Source organism: Papilio machaon, chromosome 3, assembly GCF_912999745.1.
Source record: "Papilio machaon chromosome 3, ilPapMach1.1, whole genome shotgun sequence".
Classification (NCBI taxonomy): Eukaryota; Metazoa; Arthropoda; class Insecta; order Lepidoptera; family Papilionidae; genus Papilio; species Papilio machaon.
The window spans coordinates 9,611,809-9,633,777 of record NC_059988.1 but is presented as its reverse complement, the minus strand read 5'-3'; the positions used below and the strand labels follow the sequence as shown (position 1 = coordinate 9,633,777).

Genomic DNA, 21,969 nt, shown 5'->3' with positions numbered 1-21,969 from the left:
CTGATAGAAAATCGAAAAAATTCTTATAATCGCAATAACTCATCACATTTTAAAAGTACCGCTAATTCTTACATACATGTATATATAATCATCCACGCAAAAGACGTTCGTGATATTAAATGATTGTTTATCTTAGTACGATTTGGTCTGTAATCCCAGAGATATCAGTTGAAATAATACTTTAATAGTCATACCTAATATGACTAAAATTTAGAACATATTAAAAGAAAAATCAAGGTATAAATAACATTTTATTAAATTCGGTCAGTTTTTTATAATTAATTTTCACTTAAATTAGGATCAATTATAGATAGTGCAGCTCCCACTAAATGTAAAGAGCCAGTGATCAAAACAGATTTGCTGTCACCGTTTTGTTTTATACAAGACAAAGCGTCTGAAACACATTCTAAAACAGTGACTTTACTACATTTGTCATTTTCTTGAAGCCGATTCCAGGTTGCTTCATTTTTCTGACATCTTGCAATTAAATCTCTATATTCCATGGTAGAAAAATTGTCATTCTTATGACTTATTTCCTTAAATGCTGTCGGAATAACAAAATATACGGACTTAAAATTTATAAATTTCAAAGGTGTTAGTAATACCTCAGCATCTCTATCACCAGTTGCACTAAAAATTAAACTTTTGTCTTGATATCTGTAACAAAAAATTATTTCACTTAAGTATGTACATGTTTAATAATTTTGATAAAATATCTAAATCATCAGAAATTAAATTAAATAGGTACACACTATAAAGTAATCAATGGGATCGATTAGACTAAAGGACACGGATACGATATCAATGCCATAATAAATTAAAAAAAAATCTATGGGTAATTTTTCAGTGGCAGTTATTCTTTTGACGTTGACGTTTAATATTTTGACAAAGACAAATTGAGGTTATTGAGCTCATACATTTGTTGTGAAAAATATAGTAAACTACAAATAATGGACGAAATTAAGGTTAAACAGAAGAAAAAACCGACTAAAATCGAGGAAATGACCAAAGAGCAAATACGCGAGGCAATAATAAAGAAACGAGAATGTAATGCTAGAGCTCAAAAAATTGTTGAAAGTTTACTCGAGAAAGATATTACGACAACTTATTTCTTGCAATGTTTACCAGAAATAAACCAATGTCACTTCGAGGATGTGATAGAAGAGAGGTGCATCACACATCTTTGTGGATATCCTTTGTGTCATAGGCCTTTACTTGAAAAGGAGATTCCTAAACAGAAGTATAAAATATCAATAAAAACAAACAAAGTGTACGATATAACAGCTCGGAAAAGTTTTTGTAGCAACAGCTGTTTTAAATCTGCAATGCATATAAAGAAACAGATGCTAACAAGTCCCTTGTGGTTTAGAGAATATGAAGAAATGCCACAATTCCACCTTTTGCCATTGGACACTGTGGGCAGTTTGGGACTGGAAGTAGACCTTGGACAAGTCGAACGTGTAAAAGTCGAACCAGAAAGACAAACATTTATATCAATAAATGATTTCACTCATGCCAGCCTGAACGAAATGGACAACAACGATGAACATACTAACTCTGACCACTTCCCCAACAAGGAAGGTGAACTAAACTGCACAGATGCTGTTGCAAGTGATAATAAACTGAAAGAAAATAGTTATAATGATAGAGGGAATAAAGTTACTATTGAAAATGAAACCCTGGATAAAAACAGGGAACAAAACATAGATGCAAATATCTCTGGCCAAAATAATGATTTAATAATAAGTAAGCATAAAAATGATTTAACTGAAAAACCCAAACCACAAAAAGTAAATCCTTTAAGTATTGTTGGTGAAATTGTTGAAAAGCCAGAAAGAAAATTAGATCCTATAATAGTAAATCCACCGAGTGAAATTAAAAATAAAGCAATCAAAAAGCAACAACAAAGAAAGCAACCATCAGTAACTAAACTAACAATTGATGTAGAAAAATGTTTATCCGAATGGCTTACTGTGGACAGCATGATCTTTTTATTTGGTGAGGAGAGAGTAAGAGAAATGGTGGCAGACAAAGGAGAATGTATCAAAGAATATTTAAACAATTACGCACAGAGTATATTCTACAATTCGAACACTTATGATCAATATCAAGCGTTATGTAGGAAACTAAATATGTTGGAACTCGAAGACAGAAAATTCGATGCTCAAACACTGCAACGAGAGACAAAACCTTTGCCGGATTATTCAATATTACAAGAAGAAAGTAAAAAAATGCAATTGAAAGTTAAGGCTTATTTCTCCGGAGAATTGGAGATTCCTGCCTCCACTGAAAGCATTCCAGAAGTTTCTCAAATAAATTCTACAGAAGAAGATAGTTCAATAACACAACTACCACTGGTTGATAAGAATGCACAAAATGCTTTACGAAGAAAAATCGTATGTCAGCATATAAACAAAGTACTTCCTGATATACTTCGTTCTTTAAGCTTGTCAGCACTAACCATTAGTTCAGATATACGATTACTTGTAAATACATTCAAGTTGAAAGCAAATAACATCACATTCAAGCCAATCCAATGGAATCTCATCGCTATAATTTTTATAAAGTTGCTATCTCTCAAAGACCATAGACTTAATTACTTACTAGAGCAGCCAACTGCGTTCCAACATATGCAGTTATTGTTACTCAGTTATAAACAGGATGGTGGATATTTAGACCGTTTGATATCATGGTTAACAGATGTTGATAGACTTTTAGATGTAAATGACACTCAACTTACTATAGAATAAGTTGTGCGTCATTGACTTATAGATGGATAGATATTTTATGTTAAAACATGAAATAAGAAACCATCATTACATCATACTAATATTATAAATGCGAATGTTTAGATGGATGGATGGATGTTTGAAGGTGTCTCCAGAATGGCTCAACAGATCTCGATGAAATTTGGCATACATGTAGAACATAGTCTGCTTAATAAGTTTTTTTGTCATTCCGCGCGGACAGAGTCGCGGGAGATAGCTAGTTATTTATAATTTAACTGATTACAGTATAGTAGACTGGTTTGTTTTTAGTAGTTATTAAGTGCGGTCAAGTGTATGTATTTACAAAATATATACTTGTAAGTTTTATGTAATTAAAGTAACAGAAGAACAAATAATTGTTGTATTCGTAACAACAATTCATTTGAACTATTTTTAATTCTGTATTGTGATACTATTCATAACTAATTTGTGTTTTTACAAATTTTAAATAAATTAAAAATAGTTAAAAAACTTATCTTTTTACTTTAATAATCCTCAACTAATATTATAAATGAGAATGCTTAGATTGATGGATGGGTTTTTGTTGGAAGGTATCTCCAGAACGGCTCAAAGGTTCTTGATGAAATTTGGCATAGATTTAGAACATAGTCATACACATACTTATTACATTTGTTTTTAATCCCGCACGGACAGAATCGCGGGCGACAGCTAGTTAAAAATAAAAACCAGAAGCTTCTTACTTGTTATTGTCTTCAAACCAGTTTGCGCATATTTCCATTGATTCTTTAGTATGAGCGCCATCTAGATAAAAAGTGGAGTACTCTGTTTCAATCACTTGGTATCTCCCGGGCCATTTACACGCTGATAAACCTTTTATTGTTTTATTTGGTAGTTTTGTAATTACATTATTTTCAATGCCATTTCCTTTATATACTTTTTCATATATAGCACCATTTGTTACATTTGTAATATTATTTAATGAATGCGTTTTATTTTTACGCATCCAAGCATGTGCCAGTTGTATAGCAAGAGATGCATTCATACGATATGCTTCTATTTCTACTGGCAGTTTTAGTTTGAGACCATTTTCAAATGTGTATGATTTATAATCTGGAACTATGTGCAATGAACACTGAAACAAAATTTGTTTTTAATTTTTTTTTTTAAGCTGTGTAAAATGAGTACTTATTGCCTAGCTTTAGTAACAACTCAATATTACATTGAAGTTAAGCTAAATATCTATTTTTTTTCTTGGGATAACTAAAAAATAAAACAATATTTATACCTTAACATTACTGGCAACTTTCTCTAGGACTTCCATTGCATCTGTTGGTTGTTGCACAGTGTATGCATCACACCCTGTTTTCATAATACCGGCCTTCGCCTCTGCGATCTCTGGGAGAGTTGTGCCTAAGATTGACGTGTGGTCAAGGCCCAAAGCTGTTATACCAACCACTGGGACTTTCCTTTAAAAGTTGCATTTTATTACATACAATGCTTGAATTTCATAAATTCCTTAATTAAAATTTTAAATGTATTTTTTAACTTTTGTCTCTTTGTCTGCAAAGACGCATTTGTTCCAGGTATTCTCCGGAACGGCTGGACCGATTTTAACTGGAAGGTAGCTGATGCATGCAGATATTATATAGACTATTTTAAATTCTGCAAGACGAGGTCACTCCGCTTCTTAGTCAATACATAAAAATATTCTAATATTTGCTATGTCATGCAATTTATTTCAGATCATGACAAATCAATAAAAATCACAGTAGTGATGTCATATCTGTAAATATTACTGAAATAATTAATATTACCTCAGTACATTAGTATAGTCCACAACACCACCAATGCCAACTTCCACAATGGCCACATCCACCTTCTCTTTCAGAAACATGTTGTATGCTAGCACAGTAAGGAATGCAAAGTACTTGGGCATGTCACCTTCGAAACTCTATAACAAAGTAATTGGTAAATAACAGCAATATCACACATAATGGTTATTTAACAAGACTTAATCCTGAATCTAAATTTTGAAGTTAGTAAAAAAAATAAGCAGCATGATAAATTTAGTGTCATTGACTCACATGGCAAGTTCAATTTCATGTAAAAAATCTTAGAACCATTAAACATGTTAAAATGGTAGAGGGCATTTTTAACTTATGGTAAACATTACTGCAAAAATTTGATAAACATATTACCTGTGTAGCATGCAAACGATCGTAGACATCACGGAAGTGTTTCGAGAAGGTTTCCTTTTCAACTATGCAGCCATTAAGACGGATTCGTTCACGCACAGCAACCAAATGCGGGGAAGAGTAGAAGCCAGTCCTGTAGCCATGATGACGAAGCACTGATTCACACATTGCACTTGTTGAACCCTGAACATATCAATTGCTTAATATCTGTATATGTTTGTTACATATTTATACAGAAAATGGATTTAACACACCAAATGCCAAGGCATTTTTTTTAAGTTTTTCGAGAACATAAGAAGATAGAGAGATGTGTCAGGTCCACACCAAATCTGAGGTCTGTGGTCTCTGCCTACCCCTCTGGGTTATGGGCGTCAATTGTGTTGTTGTATAAAACACTTCCTAGTATAGAGATAAATTAACTTTAGTTCACTACAAGATAAATTAATATGTTACCTTCCCTTTGGTGCCAGCAACATGTATCACAGAGAGCTCATCTAACATGGATAAATTGACACCAGTCCGGTGCAAGTAATTTTCCATATCTTCTAGGTTTGTACATTTCTGGAAGAATTAAAAATAAATGACATTTGCTAGGTGTTTTTTAGCGCAAACATATTGGAATAAAAACTTTGTTTTAGTTAATAGATGTCAAATAAAGATTGTGTGCAAGGCAATATATATTGAAATTTAAGGAATATTGTATCCTAAAGAATAAATGAAAAATTAATAACTGGCCAAAACTAATTTCATTTAAAAATTAACCATCTCTTAAAGAATAAATTTTGTTAAGTTTTACTTACTTGGCCTAATTTTATATCTTTTCTTATTTGTTCTATAGCTGATTTATTTGATTGAAGTAAATTTAACTTCTTAACAGCCTCCTAAAATATAGAAAATATTATTTTCTATAAATTATTTCACATTTAACGCATTTTATACGAATAAAATAATGTTTTGAATTCAACGAATAGTTTAATGATCTTTCACCAAGAAGATATTTTTTAAAGAAGGAAGTGTGGTTAAAAATTAATTTAGAAATAAACTTAGGTAACCTTGTGATTATTAGTCGCTGTAATAAACTTTGATATACAACTAACCTCGTAAGAAAATTTACTGGAAGACATCCTGACTAAAACTCTACTCACAAGTAAATAACGCCGTGAGCCGATAAAAGACATCAGCGTACTACATTCGATTTAGATGGTGTAGTAATCGTTCTTGTTCGCAATTGTAGCAAAAAAATGACCTTGAAGCATGTCGACGCGACCAAGCGAAATCATGTTATCCTCATCATACTATAACTATATGAATATGAAGCACACATCATCTATTATCACTCGATTTGCCCTCTGATCCCATGAATAGAGCAGTAGTGTACCGAATATATCCAGTAATAATTGCTTATAATATTAGTACAATATCTGTTTCTGTATACAAAATAAAATAACCAAAACATAACCTAAAAAATTGTTTGACAATCAGCTGTTTTTGAAAGTTTAAAAACATCAGTTAAACCATCGCAGATAAAGAATATACTTGGTCCTAGTAGACCATTAATTTTTTCATAGGTGTGCATCTCCACTGCCGAATACTTGCCTTTTATAAGTGTGTACCCATAAGGTAGGTCTTGGAAATTAAGGAACTAAGGAAAAGTGTCTTTATGTTATACAAAATTACTCATCATCAACCTGCCCTTATCCCTATGGAGGGTCGGCACAGTATGTACTACTCCTCCATACATCTCTATCAGCCGTCATATCTGAATTTACCCCCTTCTTACGCATATCCTCTTTCACACAATCCATCCATACTTTCTTTGGTCTTCCTCTACCTTTATACAAAATTACTCAAAGTATAATTGTACTATGCAGGTCTTTTATATTTTTGAAACTTTAGTGAATTATGAAATGAAATGTGTCAAAAAAACCTCAATCAGTAATCAGATTGGAATACTTTTTCTTTGCATTTATCATTTATTTGTGTTGTAAAAATGACTGAAACCGATGCAACGAAGCAGCCTCTGCAAATACCAGACAGGTTTATACCTTATTTGGAGAAGTATAGAATTTACAAGCTTTTTAAAGTAAGCGCCTGATAATTTGAAATAGCGAAAATTTATAATGTCAATTTTATGAAATGAAGGAAATTTCGTATTCGTCCTATTCAGGATATGGTACAAGACCTGGTGATCAACTTGCCCCAAGACCATTTGAAACATATGAAAGTCTTTCTCAACCATCGCATACTCAGTGGGAAAGACGCTGACCGAGTCATTATTTTAGTTTCGCCTGAAGTAAACATCGGTAGGTGGAATTATATCAATTGCATCATCGGTAGACAACATTGTTGACAACGGCCACCACTAAATTCAGATAATTAATTTACTATGAGATAAGTGCGATTGAAGTGGTATTAAAATTAAATTTCTGATGTGTATACGTTTGCAACGGATGCAGATCACTAACGACTTTATATTTGACATTTTGAAATTCCAGATATTAACATGATTGCCAAAGACCTAATAAAAGATCTGGGCTTCTACGTTATCACACGGCGCTGCGTGATGGATCGCTACGAAAAGGTTGCTGCCGATATAAATAAGATTACGTAGCGATTTCGATATATTAACAAATCGATTTCTTCACGTTCACAGAGCGATAACTACGTGCCCGGCTGCATTTCGCCCGTGCGGATGGCAGAAGTTACCAAGTCTCTGACGATGACTAATCAGGTTGCGCAAAGTGGTTGGCTCATGTTCGGTAAAAAAGAAATTATTAACTATAACAATATATGATAGTCTGAACTTCTTATGATATCGGGGATAATTATTTTCTTTGAGTACCATATTTTCTCCAAGTATTACACTAATATGAGATTACAAAATATATGCCCCGTATAAGACCACCCGTGCACGTTGCGTGAGGCGCGCTGCCTGCAGCAGCTGGGCGTGCTACCGACGATGACGCTGGTGCTGACTCCGCCGCCCCCGCACGCGCCCCGTACCGACCATCCCCACACCGCAAGACGATCATTTTTCGACCAGGACTTCGAAGCACTCAAATTCGCCTACAAGGCTACCTTGAAGGTTGACATACTTTTACACATCCAATCATCCATTAATCTTATAGAATATCTTGGAAGAAAAGGATTATTTCTTTCAAGATAATAAATTTAATATACCCGCAAGTTTCATTCTAGTCAAATTGTATTTACAGGAGATATACGTAAACCCAGATGAGGACACAAAGTGTATAGAGATGAAGTGCGTGCGGGGAATACGTGCAGCGGCGGCGGGCGCGCACGCGGGCGCGCGCTCGCTGGCCACGGTGGGCGCGCCCGGCAACTACCGCGTGCTGCTGCTAGGCCCGCGCGGCTGCGGCCGCCGCCTACACGCCAAAGCGCTCTCCGATCGCTTCGGACTAGTACATTGTTCGTATATAAATTACACAAAGAATATTTTTGCCCCTTCAATAATTTGTTAAATAAATTATTTTTTACAATTGAAAATTAAATTGTTTACAACTAGCAATATTTTCAGTAGCAACAGCCATATTTATCTATTACGTCTTTCTCTCAGTGCATTTCAATGATCTCTATAATGAGGCTAAAGAAGGCGATGACGAGATTGGTGAGAAGCTGCGTAGCTTCGGCCTCAGTACACGGCTCAGGGCTGACATTGTGAGGCGACGCCTGGCTAAAAAGGTGTTAGCTATGATAACGAACTTGTCTTTTTTCTCTTTTTAAACCTTTAAGAAAGAGCTAAAATTTACGACAGGGTCGGTTTTAGCATTTCCCACGCCTAGGGCGGCGCTCCCTTTTTTTGTTGTCGGGAGAAACCTTCCAAAATAAGGTATTTTAGGGGACACCGCTGGCGCCCCTTTATGTCTGACTCTGGTGCCTGCGGCGCTCCCTTACGCCCGGCGACCGTCCACACCACACCTGGTCCTAACGCTGCTATTGATTATGGACATGTAGAGCTGGTTGCAATTTGACAGGTAATGGTAGAGGTAAATCAAGGAGTTTGTTTGTACTTAATAGTATTGCCTACCAGATATTGAAATATGAGAGTTCGAATTTCGGTTCGTATGCTTCTTAGCAGAGTCAGTACAGCTTATCATTTTAGGTACTTAATTAGTACTGGTGTTAATTACTAGTTGTTATAGGATTGCATCGATAATGGCTGGGTCCTCACCGGCTTTCCCACTAGCGGCGCTGATTTTGAAAACTTGGACAACATGCCCACACCACCAAATAGGTTTGTAATTTGTGTATCTACTTTAGTATTATTTTAATCAATTGACTTTTATATATTAAGGTGTCGAGTTTCTTAATAATTCGATATAGAAAGATTAGAAAGTGATCAGACCTAGGGCTATACAGTGAAGCTGGTACAGCTTTCAGCGCTCAGATACACTTTCTAAGTGAAAGGCGGCGAGAGCAATTGTTCGAAACTCTCGCTACGATCAATTAAAATGGGTTCATTTTACTGATCTCCTTAAATACCTAATACATATTGTTAGACATGCTAGCAAATGTAATATGGGAATCCTAAAGACATAAATAATAAAGTTGTTGTAAAAAAAATTTGGATGATAAGTTTTGATCACTAACGAAGAGTCCTAATTTAGAATTTGTATGTAAAATCTACACTAAGTGATTAAGTAATCATAACAACTCTGAGTTCGGCAGTAAATAAGTACCATTAGTTTATTAGGATAATATTCCTGAACGCCGACTGGCAGACGTGTAAGACGCGCGTGCTGTCGCGTGGCGTGGACTGGTGCAGCGGCCAGGCGGCGCCGCTCGGCTCCGGCCCGCGCGTGCTCGTACACCCTGACGATAACGAGGCCGCGCTTGACGCCGAGGTACTCATCAATAAACTTAAATATTCCTTTTTATCGCTGCTTCAACTTTGAAGTATTAGCAACCGTAATGCGTATGCAGCATTAAAAATGAACCAAGGATACCTAGACCTAGACCTAGACCCTATATAGATTGGTAAAAGGACGATAGATGATGATGGTATAGAAATCTGTTAAAAACTTATGTGAGAATAAACCATATTTTCAATTTAATGTTAACATATTATTGAAAAAAAAAAAGTGTAAAACGCTAGTAGTTCGATGTAAGAACTACATACTAGCGTAACCACGTAATTACACTCGTTTCAAAGTAACCTCAAAACCTATATATGCAAACTTTTGTCGTACAACCTATTGTTCTTGAATGTCTTCCGTTTAGGTACGCTGCTCACGGATGTAACGGGAATTTAAAAGCAAATGCTTTGAAATAAATAGTGTTTGTCAAATTTCAAACAGTTTGATAAATTTGAATCAATAAAATTTGAACATACATTTTTATTAATTGTAAAGTTAGAGGAAGATCTCTTATTAGAATCGTTATACTTTATCGGCCGCTATCAGCTTTAGTTGAATAATTTCAGTTGGACACGTACTTCACTGAGACTTTGGCAGAACTGCGGGCGGCTGCTGGTATCAACGCTGAAGAAGTGGACGCATGTAAACCAATCGGTAAATTATATTTGTACCACATAAAAAGTGCATATCGAAGCTAAATATAATCGACATACGTTGTATTTGTTTGTCTTATATTCGAGAACGAACTCATATTTTACCATCGTCATTCCCATAGCAAACGACAAAACTGTACTTAATAATAATTATGGAACTTTTACAGTTAGCATTGTACAAGTAGGCATTTAATTTCCATAACGTCGATGAATCATACGCAAAAATTTCTTCGGCTTAAGTAGTCATACCTAAGTCGCTCGGTCAATGACCTACATAATTTCTAGGCTAGAAACTAAACGGTAAACCAAATTGACATAACACTATTATCGCTTCTTAGAGAGTGCTGTCTAACAAGATGATTGATAACGTTATATTACCGTTAGATGGGTCTTGTCTTTGATTCCTTAGCGAAACAAAACTTGTGAGATACTGAGACTCTTTTCTCTTTCTCCAGTTTTTTTTTGGTCTGTAGTTGATTTTTAGTATAATTCTAGATCAAGTGCAGGTAGAAATCCAGGCAGCGATCATGGCGACGCCCGCTTTCAACATGGAGTTTGGTTCGCAGTTGAGCAATAACGTGCGCGGCGACTAGCCATTGACTATTATTATTAATTGGGATTAAATAAAAACCAAGCTTAATCTTATTAAAAATCTTTTATTTATGTACTCCTCCGTACTTCAAAATTATTTTAATTACTACATAATTAATTACGAGCTAACAATTTATTCAGCAGTCTCAAAACAATTATACAGTAGAACACAGAGGTAGGTCGCCGAGAATTAGCAGACATACAGGGTTGTGCAAACGCAACATACGGGACCCATTTGAGAGAAAAAAATCTCACACAATTGGCATTATACTAAAAATAAAAATGCAACATTTTATACAGCCACGACACATTCATACAGCCTGACATACAGCGCGCGGCGGCCGGCCATGCAGAGACTGATAGAGTCCACCGCACGCACACAAACAAACACAACAATAAATATACACAAAACGATCTACACACAGTATCTGTGCGTCGGTACAGATTATACACGAGCTAATGTGACATTTAAGATTTATTACCTAATATGTAAGCTGTTACTTTGAAGCGACATTTAAATAGTCCGTGTATAATCTGTACTGAGCGGAGATCACATTTGGCTATGATCACTTGTTATATCCTATTAGTTTACAACTCGTCCTTGAAGTCTTCATCCTCTCCACCCGCGCCTGGCGGCGGCACACCACCTTGACCCTGGTACAGCTTGGCAATGATGGGCTGGACTACATCTTCTAGACTCTTCTTCTGTTTCTTGTACTCCTCCGCGTCTGTGTCCTGGTTGTCTTCTAACCATTTGATCGCTGCGTCGATAGCTTCCTCCATCTTCGCTTTGTCATCATCACTGACCTGCAACAACAGAAACATAATATCAGTATTTAAGTCTTGTTCAAGCAAACACTTTTAAATTTTATAATTGAATATTTTAAAATTAAATGTCATTCATAAAAAATACCAACCTTAGCGCCAAGTTTCTCCTTGTCTTGGAGCTGGTTCTTGATCGAGTAAGCGTAGCTCTCCAGTTCATTTCTGGACTCGACGCGCTCCTTTAGCTTTTTGTCATCATCTGCGAACTTTTCAGCGTCCTTAATCATCCTCTCAATGTCTTCTGGTGTCAATCTGTTTTGGTCATTGGTGATGACAATCTTCTCGCGGTTTCCGGTGCCCTTGTCCTCGGCAGATACTTGGAGGATACCGTTGGCGTCAATTTCAAAGGTGACCTCGATCTGAGGAATGCCTCTCGGTGCAGGTGGAATTCCAGTAAGATCGAATTTACCAAGCAAATGGTTGTCCTTGGTCATTGGACGCTCTCCTTCGTAAACCTGGATGGTGACAGTGTGTTGGTTGTCGCTGGCGGTAGAGAAGATCTGCGACTTCTTGGTGGGGATAACAGTGTTACGTGGGATCAACTTGGTCATAACACCGCCGACAGTCTCGATACCCATGGTAAGAGGGTTGACGTCCAGCAGCACGATGGCGTCGGTGTCCTGTTCACCGCTGAGCACGCCGGCCTGGACAGCGGCACCGTAGGCGACGGCCTCGTCAGGGTTGATACCGCGAGATGGCTCCTTGCCGTTGAAGAACTCCTTGACGAGCTGCTGCACCTTGGGGATACGGGTAGAACCACCGACCAGCACAATTTCATCGACGTCCTTCTTGTTCATGTCGGCGTCCTCCAATACTTTCTGCACAGGTTTAAGAGTAGATCTGAACAAATCCATGTTCAACTCCTCGAACTTCGCCCTTGTGAGAGTTTCAGAGAAGTCTTCGCCCTCGAAGAACGATTCGATCTCAATCTTGACCTGGTGACCGGAAGACAATGCTCTCTTGGCTTTCTCGACTTCACGACGCAATTTCTGGACGGCACGGTTGTCTTTTCTGATATCCTTGCCCTTCTTCTTCTTGTACAGTTTGATGAAATGCTCCATTACTCTTTGATCGAAATCTTCACCACCAAGGTGAGTGTCACCGTTAGTCGCGACTACCTCAAAGACGCCATTGTCGATGGTAAGCAGAGACACATCAAAGGTACCACCACCCAAGTCAAATACGAGCACATTTTTCTCTCCTTCCTTCTTGTCGAGACCGTACGCGATGGCAGCGGCGGTGGGCTCGTTGATAATCCTCATGACGTTAAGTCCGGCGATAACACCGGCGTCTTTGGTGGCCTGACGCTGAGCATCGTTGAAGTAAGCGGGTACGGTGACGACGGCGTGTGTGACCTTCTTTCCGAGGTAAGCTTCCGCAGTTTCCTTCATCTTGGTGAGAACCATGGCAGAGATTTCTTCAGGAGCGAAGATCTTGTCGCCCTGGGCGGTCTTGACGGAAACATGGGGTTTGCTGTTCTTTTCTACCACCTTGAAGGGGAAGAATTTGACATCATGTTGCACGGTGGAGTCCGTCCATTCACGACCGATCAACCGCTTGGCATCGAACACCGTGTTCTCAGGGTTGGTGGTGAGCTGGTTCTTGGCGGCGTCACCGATGAGACGCTCGCCGTCGCTCGTGAACGCTACGTAAGATGGAGTGATACGGTTACCCTGGTCATTGGCAATGATTTCCACACGGCCATTTTTGTATACACCCACACTGTAGAAAAGAAAAAAAATATTAGTAAATAATTGCAAACAATCATTTTTGGACAAATGCCAATTTTTTAACCCATTCTTACAACTTCAAAGGTTGATTTTTAAAAAGTTACTATACAAAAAATTACTATCACTATCACTACAAACTGGACATAGTTGAGCAACTTACATTTGTGAACTATTTTTTTTCCACAGTAATCGCAATAAATTTATTTTATTTTACTACACATGATATCAAATATATTCTATAAGAACATATTGAAATAATTCTAATAATTAGAATTCCAATTTTAAGTTAATTTACCAGTAATAAATCTGATATAACAACTTACCAAGAGTACGTCGTACCCAAGTCGATACCGATGACTGTGCCGATGTCTTTATCTTTCTCCTTCTTGTCCTCGGCGCAGACGAGCGCCACCGCGCAAACCAATCCCAATAAATACCACCGCATTTTCACCATACAATGCACACGACTTTATCTAGAACAATAAGAATTATAACATCAGTCAAACAAGAGTTCAACGAATCAAGGACACGTAACCTACGCGGGAGGACACGTCACACTAGTAGTTTAGTTCTATTCCGGTGAGAAACAAGAAAGCGGTCAATGGTAAAATTTCCATTGAACTTGATTCAAATGAGATCGAAAGTCTATAAAGCTTGGCTTCACCGGACATAGTAAGCTAACGGTATTGAACCAATGTAGGCCGCTAACCTCGCCGGCCCACAAGCATCCAGAAATTTCGTTAACGTTAACAGTATGTACCAACATTTAAATGAAATGTACGCTTTTATTTTGTTAATTGATTGTACGCTTTTATTCTGGAAGCTTGAATAAGTTAATTGTCAAGTTTAATTTTTTCACACGTCTATAAAAGATAAAAATATATAGCTATAGAAACTCCGATTGGAAAAATTTACTTTACTTTCAATATATGAATATAGAAGGAGAAAACTTACCAAAATATATTAGATATCGATTAAAAATTGAGATTTATAGAAATATATTTGCACAGCCACGTTAATACACAGAATTAAAAATGGCAAATTGATCAAACAGCGCAGTACTTCACTTGTGATGTCTTGAGAGAAACTGAAGTTTGACACGCGCCGTCACAGATATTTAGCGCTAGTAGTCAGCGTGGGCCAATCCTATTGGCCGTCAGACTGATGACGTTTTCAACGAACGCTTGTGATTGGTCCAAGTGTACGTATTTGTTGCGATCCGATTGGCCCACGTTAATCACTGGCGGGTCGGTTTCCCCTAGGTGCACGTAATAGGTCAACACTTTTATGGCGTAAATTTTAAATGATGAAAAGTTGAGAAACTTAGTAACTTCAACTTTTTAGGTATTAAATGCAAGAGGCTTGTATAGCTATCAAAATACTGTTAATATAAATGTTATCAATCTTTAATCATATTAAAACACGACTAAAAATAATGAAAAGTTCGAACAATTCTCATATATCTCTCTTCCTTTTGACCCTTCCATATCTGTCAACCATCATATTATCCTCTTTCCCAATTTTTTTTTAGTAAATTAGTTTTATATCAATCGTACTAAATAAAATACAAGGATAACTATTTTGAATTCATTCTGTTTTCTCACAATTCTCGAAAAAGTATTAAAACAAACATGTATATCACAACATAAATGTGATAACTTATTTTATTATAAAGTTTTAAGGTTAAACAGGTGATTTACTTTTTCTAGAATTCGTATCGAATCTTATGTTTATTTTGCCAAACAGTTATCAAATTGTCGTTGTGTTATGTTTCTGTAACTAACAATTGTATTTATAATAACCATAATTAAAAAGTTAATAGACAATTTCTTTAATAATAATCATTTATTTATTTCAGATAAACATCCGTAAAATTTGCCTCTATTATTTGCACAATATGTCTATATTGTTTACGACATACATTTTGCGATAAACTTTTTAATACATAATATTATACGGTTTTGATACAAATATTGCGTCATACTGTGGTCCGTAGGCATCCAACGAAAGTAGACCGAACCGAGGATATTTCAAAAACGATTTTTGAATTTTAAATATGCATTTTTACTGTTTTGTGTATTCTTATACTTAGTTTACGGGAATTCATATTAATCTGATACTAAGTCAGTAAAAGATAAAAAAGGTAATAAAAAATCAATTTTTTTACCAAAAATTTATTAAGAATTAAACAACAATAGTCTGTACTTCCCAAAAATAATTGAGCGAAAATAAAAAATAGATCAGTCACCGAAATAATTTCAAAATTAAATATCTAATATAAAAACAAAAATCAAAAATGTCATTAAAAAAACAATATCAATGTTTTCTAGATATTATGCTTAGAATTAACGGCGTGAAATAAGTTATTATGCAATCGGCACCTGAAACAAAAATATATATTATTTTGTTGTATCCATTTTCATTATTAGGACAAGGTTAGTGATTGCAAGTGCTTCATTTTTCCTGGATTTGATTAAATCCAGCTGCTATAAAAATAACGTTAAAAACAATAAAAGCGAGAAAGGGAATAGGCAGGGAAAAAATATTCTTTAAAGACATACAGGTCTCCTCTGTACATTCTAGGTACACAATCCTTGCAGATGCCTATAGACAGCGGCTATTTCGCTATGTTAGCGATTATTTCGCTCATTTTCCACTTTATATTATTAAAAGTGTGTTTACTAATATAAAGGTATAATATTATCTACTAGCTGTTGCCTGCTACTAAGTCCAATGAGAAAAACTACCTCAATGTCGAATTTCATCAAGATCCGTTGAGCCGTTTTGGAGATATCTTTAAACAAACATCCATCCATCTAAACTTTCTCATCTATATATATAAAAGAAAGTCGTGTTAGTTACACTATTTATAACTCAAGATCGGTCGAACTGATTTAGCTGAAAATTGATGGTGAGGTAGCTTAGAACTAGGAGACGGACATAGGAACTTTTTTATCTTGTGTGCATTTTTTTATTCCGCGCGGACGAAGTCACGGGTAAAAGCTAGTTTATAATATTAGTAAGATTAGTTAACTATAAAAAAGACTCATGTCATGTACCACTAGAACATAACAAACTCTTAAATAAATGGTAAGGTATTATTAGACATTATCAACCTACTATAGCTAAATAATTGGTAGAAATATGTCAAAGCAAAAAAATAAGGTTGGCAACACAACTGAAATTGCGGATGTCTGGCAGCCGTCGATTGCCATCTAATATTTAAAAAAAGAAAAAAAAACATTTTTTCTTCACCAAGTAAAGAGAAAATTACACAACAATAAAAGTATCTTTATTTTAATTAAAAAAAAAACCAGACCAAATCGTTGAAACGCTCACGAAAAGTGAAAGTAAGCAGTTTTTACTAAAACTCAAAACTATACAATATTATAACTTACTAACCGTAGGTTTCTAAGACTAAAATCTCTGTATAAAACATATTGTCATCCCTGTCATTATCATTGACAAAACAGAGTTAACAATATATTTTTAACGGGTATTTCAGTCTCAGAAACCTATGATTATCAACTCAAGGTACAGTTAGATTTAATCGTCAGTTCATAAGCCTACCAAGATGCTCGAGCCTACCTAAATGTCTCACTGAGGATTGATTCACCTTATATATATCTTTGAATATCTTTACAGATAAGTGCACGTAGTAGCACTGTTTTCCTTCATCGTAAGGTCTGGTAATTATAGATTTACTAGCTTTTACCCGCGACATCGTCCGCGCGGAATAAAAAAAAAACTTAATAAGTAGCCTATGTGTTCTTCCAGACTATGTTCTACATCTGAGCCAAACTTCATAGAGAAGAGAGAAGTTGAGCCGTTCCGGAGATATCTTATAAAAACATCCATCTAAACTTTCGCATTAATAATATTGTGCACTACCTAACTTAATGATCAGATAACGTCTCTGAGTGGTAAGATGATACATACCAGCTCGTCTCATGCAGGTGAGTGTCTCCATGAGGATGGTCTCCACTTCTCGGTCGTCACCACTGCGACAGATCATCGCGTACTCACCTGACACCTACCAACAATGAAACGAAGTCTTTGGTGAGGAAGGGATAATAACAGTTATCTGTGATGTAAAAATTTAAACAATTCAACGTTTTATACAGCGATATGTACTTCAATTAAAACAGAAACAACAACTTAACCTACAACATTCTAGAACAAAATCGGAAAATGTACAGTGTTGCCACCTCGATATCTAAAATTTATTACCCAAATGTGAAATTAAATTAGTAAATTTAAAAATTCGGTATAGTCATGTCCTTTATCCAATAAAGGTGTGCAATGCATCTTCAACCATTAAATTTCTCGTAAATATCGCTTCGCTGTATTGGCGAAATCAGGTGACCCCTGAACGTCAAACGAGTAGATAAAGGTCACAGCTCATCTGTCAACATGCTAAAGTGGAAAAGGTTTTAAAGAGTAAAAGGTGTAATTATAAATTAAATATGACAAACCTGATATATGAACAATGGATGCTGCGGGAACTTGTCTTTTGTCTGGCGCACGATGTCAAGGTACGGCAACCCCGGCTTCACCATCAGGAAGTCCGCGCCTTCCGCCACGTCTCTGCACTAGCGGTGTATAAACAATTTTTTGTTAAAATAAAACTAATTATGGAAGTTTCAATTTTAAGAGGCATATGCTTAAATACGGACTTTCACGATTAAATTCAATACCAAAACATCTATACAATAAATTTTTCTCATCTATATATATAAAAGAAAGTCGTGTTAGTTACACTATTTATAACTCAAGAACGGCTGAATCGATTTGACTGAAAATTGGTGGGCAGGTAGCTTAGAACCAGGAATAGGACATAGGATAATTTTTACCCCGTTTTTTTTTTTTTTTATTCCGCGCGCGGACGGAGTCGCGGGTAAAAGCTAGTATTTTATAAGACATGCATATTAACTATACAGTATTTGAAAGTGACATTTATTTACACTACTAACTAATGAGCTTTTGCCCGCGATTTCTGCGAAGAATTTAAAGAAAAGGCGAAAAGTGTCTCATGTATGTCCCATATCTGGGCCAATTTTCAATTAGTTGTTTTGAACCATTGCGGAGTTATCAAGTAAATATGTAAATCAAACATATCTCATGGGAAAAGTACACATTTTCAGGATTATAGTTAGCCTATTTGTTCTTCCAGAGTGTGACAGCACACACAGTGTGACAGACAGCCGTTCTGGAGAGTAACAAGCATTCATCCATCTATCCATACATCCATTCGAATTTATAAGTAAGATTTAGGTGTTGATTTGGAATAAAGTGTGCTACTGTTTACTCACAGCGGCTCGCATGGCTAGTCCGGCACTCCCCGGTGGCAGCTGGTAACACTTGCGGTCACCCGCCATCGGGGAGCTCTTCATGGTATCACGGAATGGACCGTACATAGACGATGCGAACTTGCACGAATACGACAGCACCGACACCTGCCAATATAAATTAAAATTATTAATGTAACTGCTAGACTCAGAGTGATTTAAGTCACTAAGGAAACCCTTAAACATAGAATTTGCAGTAAGTGTTAAATTTGTTTGGTCTGGCTTCATCTCCCAGTCCATGTTTCATCCATGAGGGGTTTTCGCGGCAGGTCTTCTTCCATCAGAATTATCTATCTTCCACAACAATCCTGATGTGATATACTATGAAAAATGGTTGTTTCAAGAAGTGATTTATATAAATCTACCTGATTCTGTAGTCTGTTAGCGACCAGAGCATCCTTGATACCCTTAATTCTATTATCCATCATGTCAGAGGGGGCCACAATATGAGCACCTATAAAAAATATCATCATGTACACGAAATATGACTTTCTTCAATATTACATACAGACATTCCAATTTTATATATATGTATAGATGAAAAAATGTCAAAACAATTTGTGTATATATTTTATACAAGTAAACATAACTTTTCGGAATAAAATAAGGCCATATTGCTGTTATTATTTTACACTATAACATATTTTTTTTATTAGAAGGTTGCAAAAGATCATGCGGTCACCTGAAATCGCCGAAATGGCGAAGCTGCCAATCGACAACCACAATTAGAGATGCGTTAAAAATAATACTAACTCATCTCACTAAATAATACAATCTAATATATAAAATTCTCGTGTCACAGTTTTCGTCACCATACTCCTCTGAAACGGCTTGACCGATTCTCATGAAATTTTGTGAGCATATTGAGTAGGTCTGAGAATCGGCCAACATCTATTTTTCATTTTTTTTTAACTGCGCGCGGACGGAGTCGCGGGCGACAGCTAGTTTAGTATATTACTCTACATATCTATAAAAATTCTTGTCAGTTGTAATTAATAAAAAATAGGCAAGTGACAATTCTTACCAGCTTTAGCATACGCAAGAGCGACTTCGGATATCCTCTTCACAGAATTAGCATGATCTATAACACCCTTGTCAGTCAGTAGACCGCAATGTCCGTGAGATGTGTATGGACAGAGGCACACATCCACAGCTAGTAGTAGTTGTGGTAGAGCAGCTCTTAAGTTTGGTAGCGCCTTTACTACTGGATTTTCTGGGGAATCCGCATTTGTGCCTGTTGCATCCTATTTCCAAAAAAAAAAAAAAGATTTAATTGAATATGTTTGCAACAACATGCATTTATGCAAGTGTAAATACTATTTGATCAAATATACAGTACCTTTTCCAATGTTTCTACAATTCCAAATATAAGTATAGACTTCAGGCCTTTTTCCACAAGTTCTTTGAGTGCAGGTATAAGTTTATTGATGCCATATCTGTAGACATTTGGCATACTTGATACTGATTGGAAGCCATCCTCATTTTCTCTGTAACATTAAGAAACATTTCATTAATGCCTAATTCCACTTAGCTTAGCTGCACTAGGGAACATAGGATACATCTAATATATAAAATTCTGGTGTCACAGTTTTCGTTCCCGTACTCCTCCGAAACGACTTGACCGATTCTCATGAAATTTTGTGAGCATATTCAGTAGGTCTGAGAATCGGCCAACATCTATTTTTCATTTTTTTTTAACTGCGCGCGGACGGAGTCGCGTGCGACAGCTAGTAAGTATATAGGAATGATGGTTTCATACCAGTTGATCACTACTAGTCAAGTGTAAAAAGGCTTTAATACTTTAAGAGATTTAATCACAGATTTAATTTCAGTTGGTTAGAATATGGATTGTTCCTGTTCATGACGATTTTTATTAATTTTTTTATCAAATGTCCGTAATAGATTAGGTTCTAGATATATCAAGTTTAAAGTTTATCAATATTTATATGAGCACTACAGATAATGTACTGTGACCAAACATAATGAACATTAAAAATATATATGATATATGATTTATTATAAAAGTGCTGGAAAAGAATACAGTGATATAAATCTCCTAGATATGTATCCTCACATATGCAGAACATTTATCACTATCTTGTTAGATGTTCTGCATACAACTTTATATCTCAATAATTATTTTATACTTACAGCAAAAACACTGGATACATTAAGTTATGAGGTTCAATGCTGGTATTTGGTTCTTGTAATTTTCGAAGAGTTTCTTGAAAGTATCCACCTTGCAAAACATGTTCGGGAGCAAGAAATAGGTTTTCCATTTTACTAAATATTTAAAAACTTTACAAACATATAATTTGAATTGTGCCACAGCAGATTTCACTTGCTATAACAAAGTTTGCTTATAAAATCAACAGGAAGTCTTTATTATATAATGTATGAGTAATGGATCTAACGGCACAAAGTAAAAATTAATTCTATTGTTATAAAAGACCTGATTAGATTTTGATGTTAATTTACACTTCTTTTTAAATAAAAAGTTAAAACCATAAAACTGATAAATGCTGATAAACTTGTTGACATCTAATCGAAACTGTCAAGTTTTTGGGTTTTGGACTTTTGAACTGTTAAACTGTCATGTCATTGTCAATGGAATCAAACCATCCCAATTCATCCACACAGCCTTACCTCACACTGCCAATAATTTTATAAACTATCAATAAGTAAAATTTACTTAGTTTTAAAAGCATAAAACTGATTTTAAATTATTGATAATGTAAACAGCACCAAGATTTTAGAATGTACTGTTAATGTTCACATTTATTATAATTTTTCACATATTCTATGATGGTTGGTTTTTGGTTCTATAATCTATAAAAATAATAATTTCTGAATTGTTGAATTATCGAATTCTAATTAATTTGTTTGGTATTTATTTCTTGTATTGAAAGTTTACTTTAATTTTAATGTTGATTTAATTATTTTAAGCGATAGTTTTAGAATTACTTTTATGTCTATTAATATAAAATATGTGTAAAATATAAATTAAACAACCGGGTGGGA

General features: G+C 35.6%; 4 protein-coding genes across 7 annotated transcripts; 2 read left to right on the top strand and 2 right to left on the bottom strand.

Moving 5' to 3' along the window:
- Window positions 1–265: 265 nt before the first annotated feature.
- Window positions 266–6,536, bottom strand: LOC106711637 (folylpolyglutamate synthase, mitochondrial). Of its 2 annotated transcripts, none has more exons than XM_014504005.2 (8): window positions 6,070–6,536; window positions 5,725–5,805; window positions 5,378–5,485; window positions 4,928–5,107; window positions 4,544–4,680; window positions 4,015–4,195; window positions 3,470–3,861; window positions 266–657 (listed from the first exon to the last, which is right to left on the bottom strand). In XM_014504005.2, exons 1-8 carry the CDS (start codon window positions 6,100–6,102, stop codon window positions 279–281), a joined length of 1,491 nt encoding a protein of 496 aa, XP_014359491.2. In that variant the 5' UTR covers window positions 6,103–6,536; the 3' UTR covers window positions 266–278. The 2 variants fall into 2 exon arrangements, with proteins under 2 accessions (XP_014359491.2, XP_014359490.2); XM_014504004.2 differs by having other exon boundaries at window positions 6,022–6,535.
- Window positions 862–2,785, top strand: LOC106711616 (putative RNA polymerase II subunit B1 CTD phosphatase RPAP2). The gene has a single exon (XM_014503979.2). It carries the CDS (start codon window positions 951–953, stop codon window positions 2,748–2,750), a length of 1,800 nt encoding a protein of 599 aa, XP_014359465.2. The 5' UTR covers window positions 862–950; the 3' UTR covers window positions 2,751–2,785.
- Window positions 6,537–6,862: 326 nt separating the features above from the next.
- On the top strand, window positions 6,863–11,084 carry LOC106711623 (adenylate kinase 8). The gene is made up of 11 exons (XM_045685825.1): window positions 6,863–7,007; window positions 7,092–7,227; window positions 7,420–7,505; window positions 7,578–7,683; window positions 7,825–8,009; window positions 8,140–8,353; window positions 8,502–8,626; window positions 9,088–9,179; window positions 9,639–9,789; window positions 10,368–10,455; window positions 10,950–11,084. The coding sequence occupies exons 1-11, from the start codon at window positions 6,915–6,917 to the stop codon at window positions 11,045–11,047; spliced, it is 1,374 nt and encodes a 457-aa protein (XP_045541781.1). The 5' UTR covers window positions 6,863–6,914; the 3' UTR covers window positions 11,048–11,084.
- A 151-nt stretch (window positions 11,085–11,235) lies between these two features.
- On the bottom strand, window positions 11,236–21,378 carry LOC106711634 (endoplasmic reticulum chaperone BiP). Of its 3 annotated transcripts, XM_045685801.1 has the most exons (10): window positions 21,100–21,349; window positions 20,288–20,435; window positions 19,973–20,192; window positions 19,314–19,402; window positions 18,913–19,056; window positions 18,076–18,192; window positions 17,542–17,633; window positions 13,924–14,028; window positions 11,963–13,592; window positions 11,236–11,852 (listed from the first exon to the last, which is right to left on the bottom strand). In XM_045685801.1, the coding sequence occupies exons 1-10, from the start codon at window positions 21,225–21,227 to the stop codon at window positions 11,634–11,636; spliced, it is 2,892 nt and encodes a 963-aa protein (XP_045541757.1). In that variant the 5' UTR covers window positions 21,228–21,349; the 3' UTR covers window positions 11,236–11,633. The 3 variants fall into 3 exon arrangements, with proteins under 3 accessions (XP_045541757.1, XP_014359480.1, XP_045541749.1); XM_045685793.1 differs by lacking the exons at window positions 11,236–11,852; window positions 11,963–13,592; window positions 13,924–14,028 and adding an exon at window positions 15,813–15,981 and having other exon boundaries at window positions 17,540–17,633; window positions 21,100–21,378; XM_014503994.2 differs by lacking the exons at window positions 17,542–17,633; window positions 18,076–18,192; window positions 18,913–19,056; ... (2 more) ...; window positions 20,288–20,435; window positions 21,100–21,349 and adding an exon at window positions 14,555–14,700 and having other exon boundaries at window positions 13,924–14,073.
- Window positions 21,379–21,969: the final 591 nt, after the last annotated feature.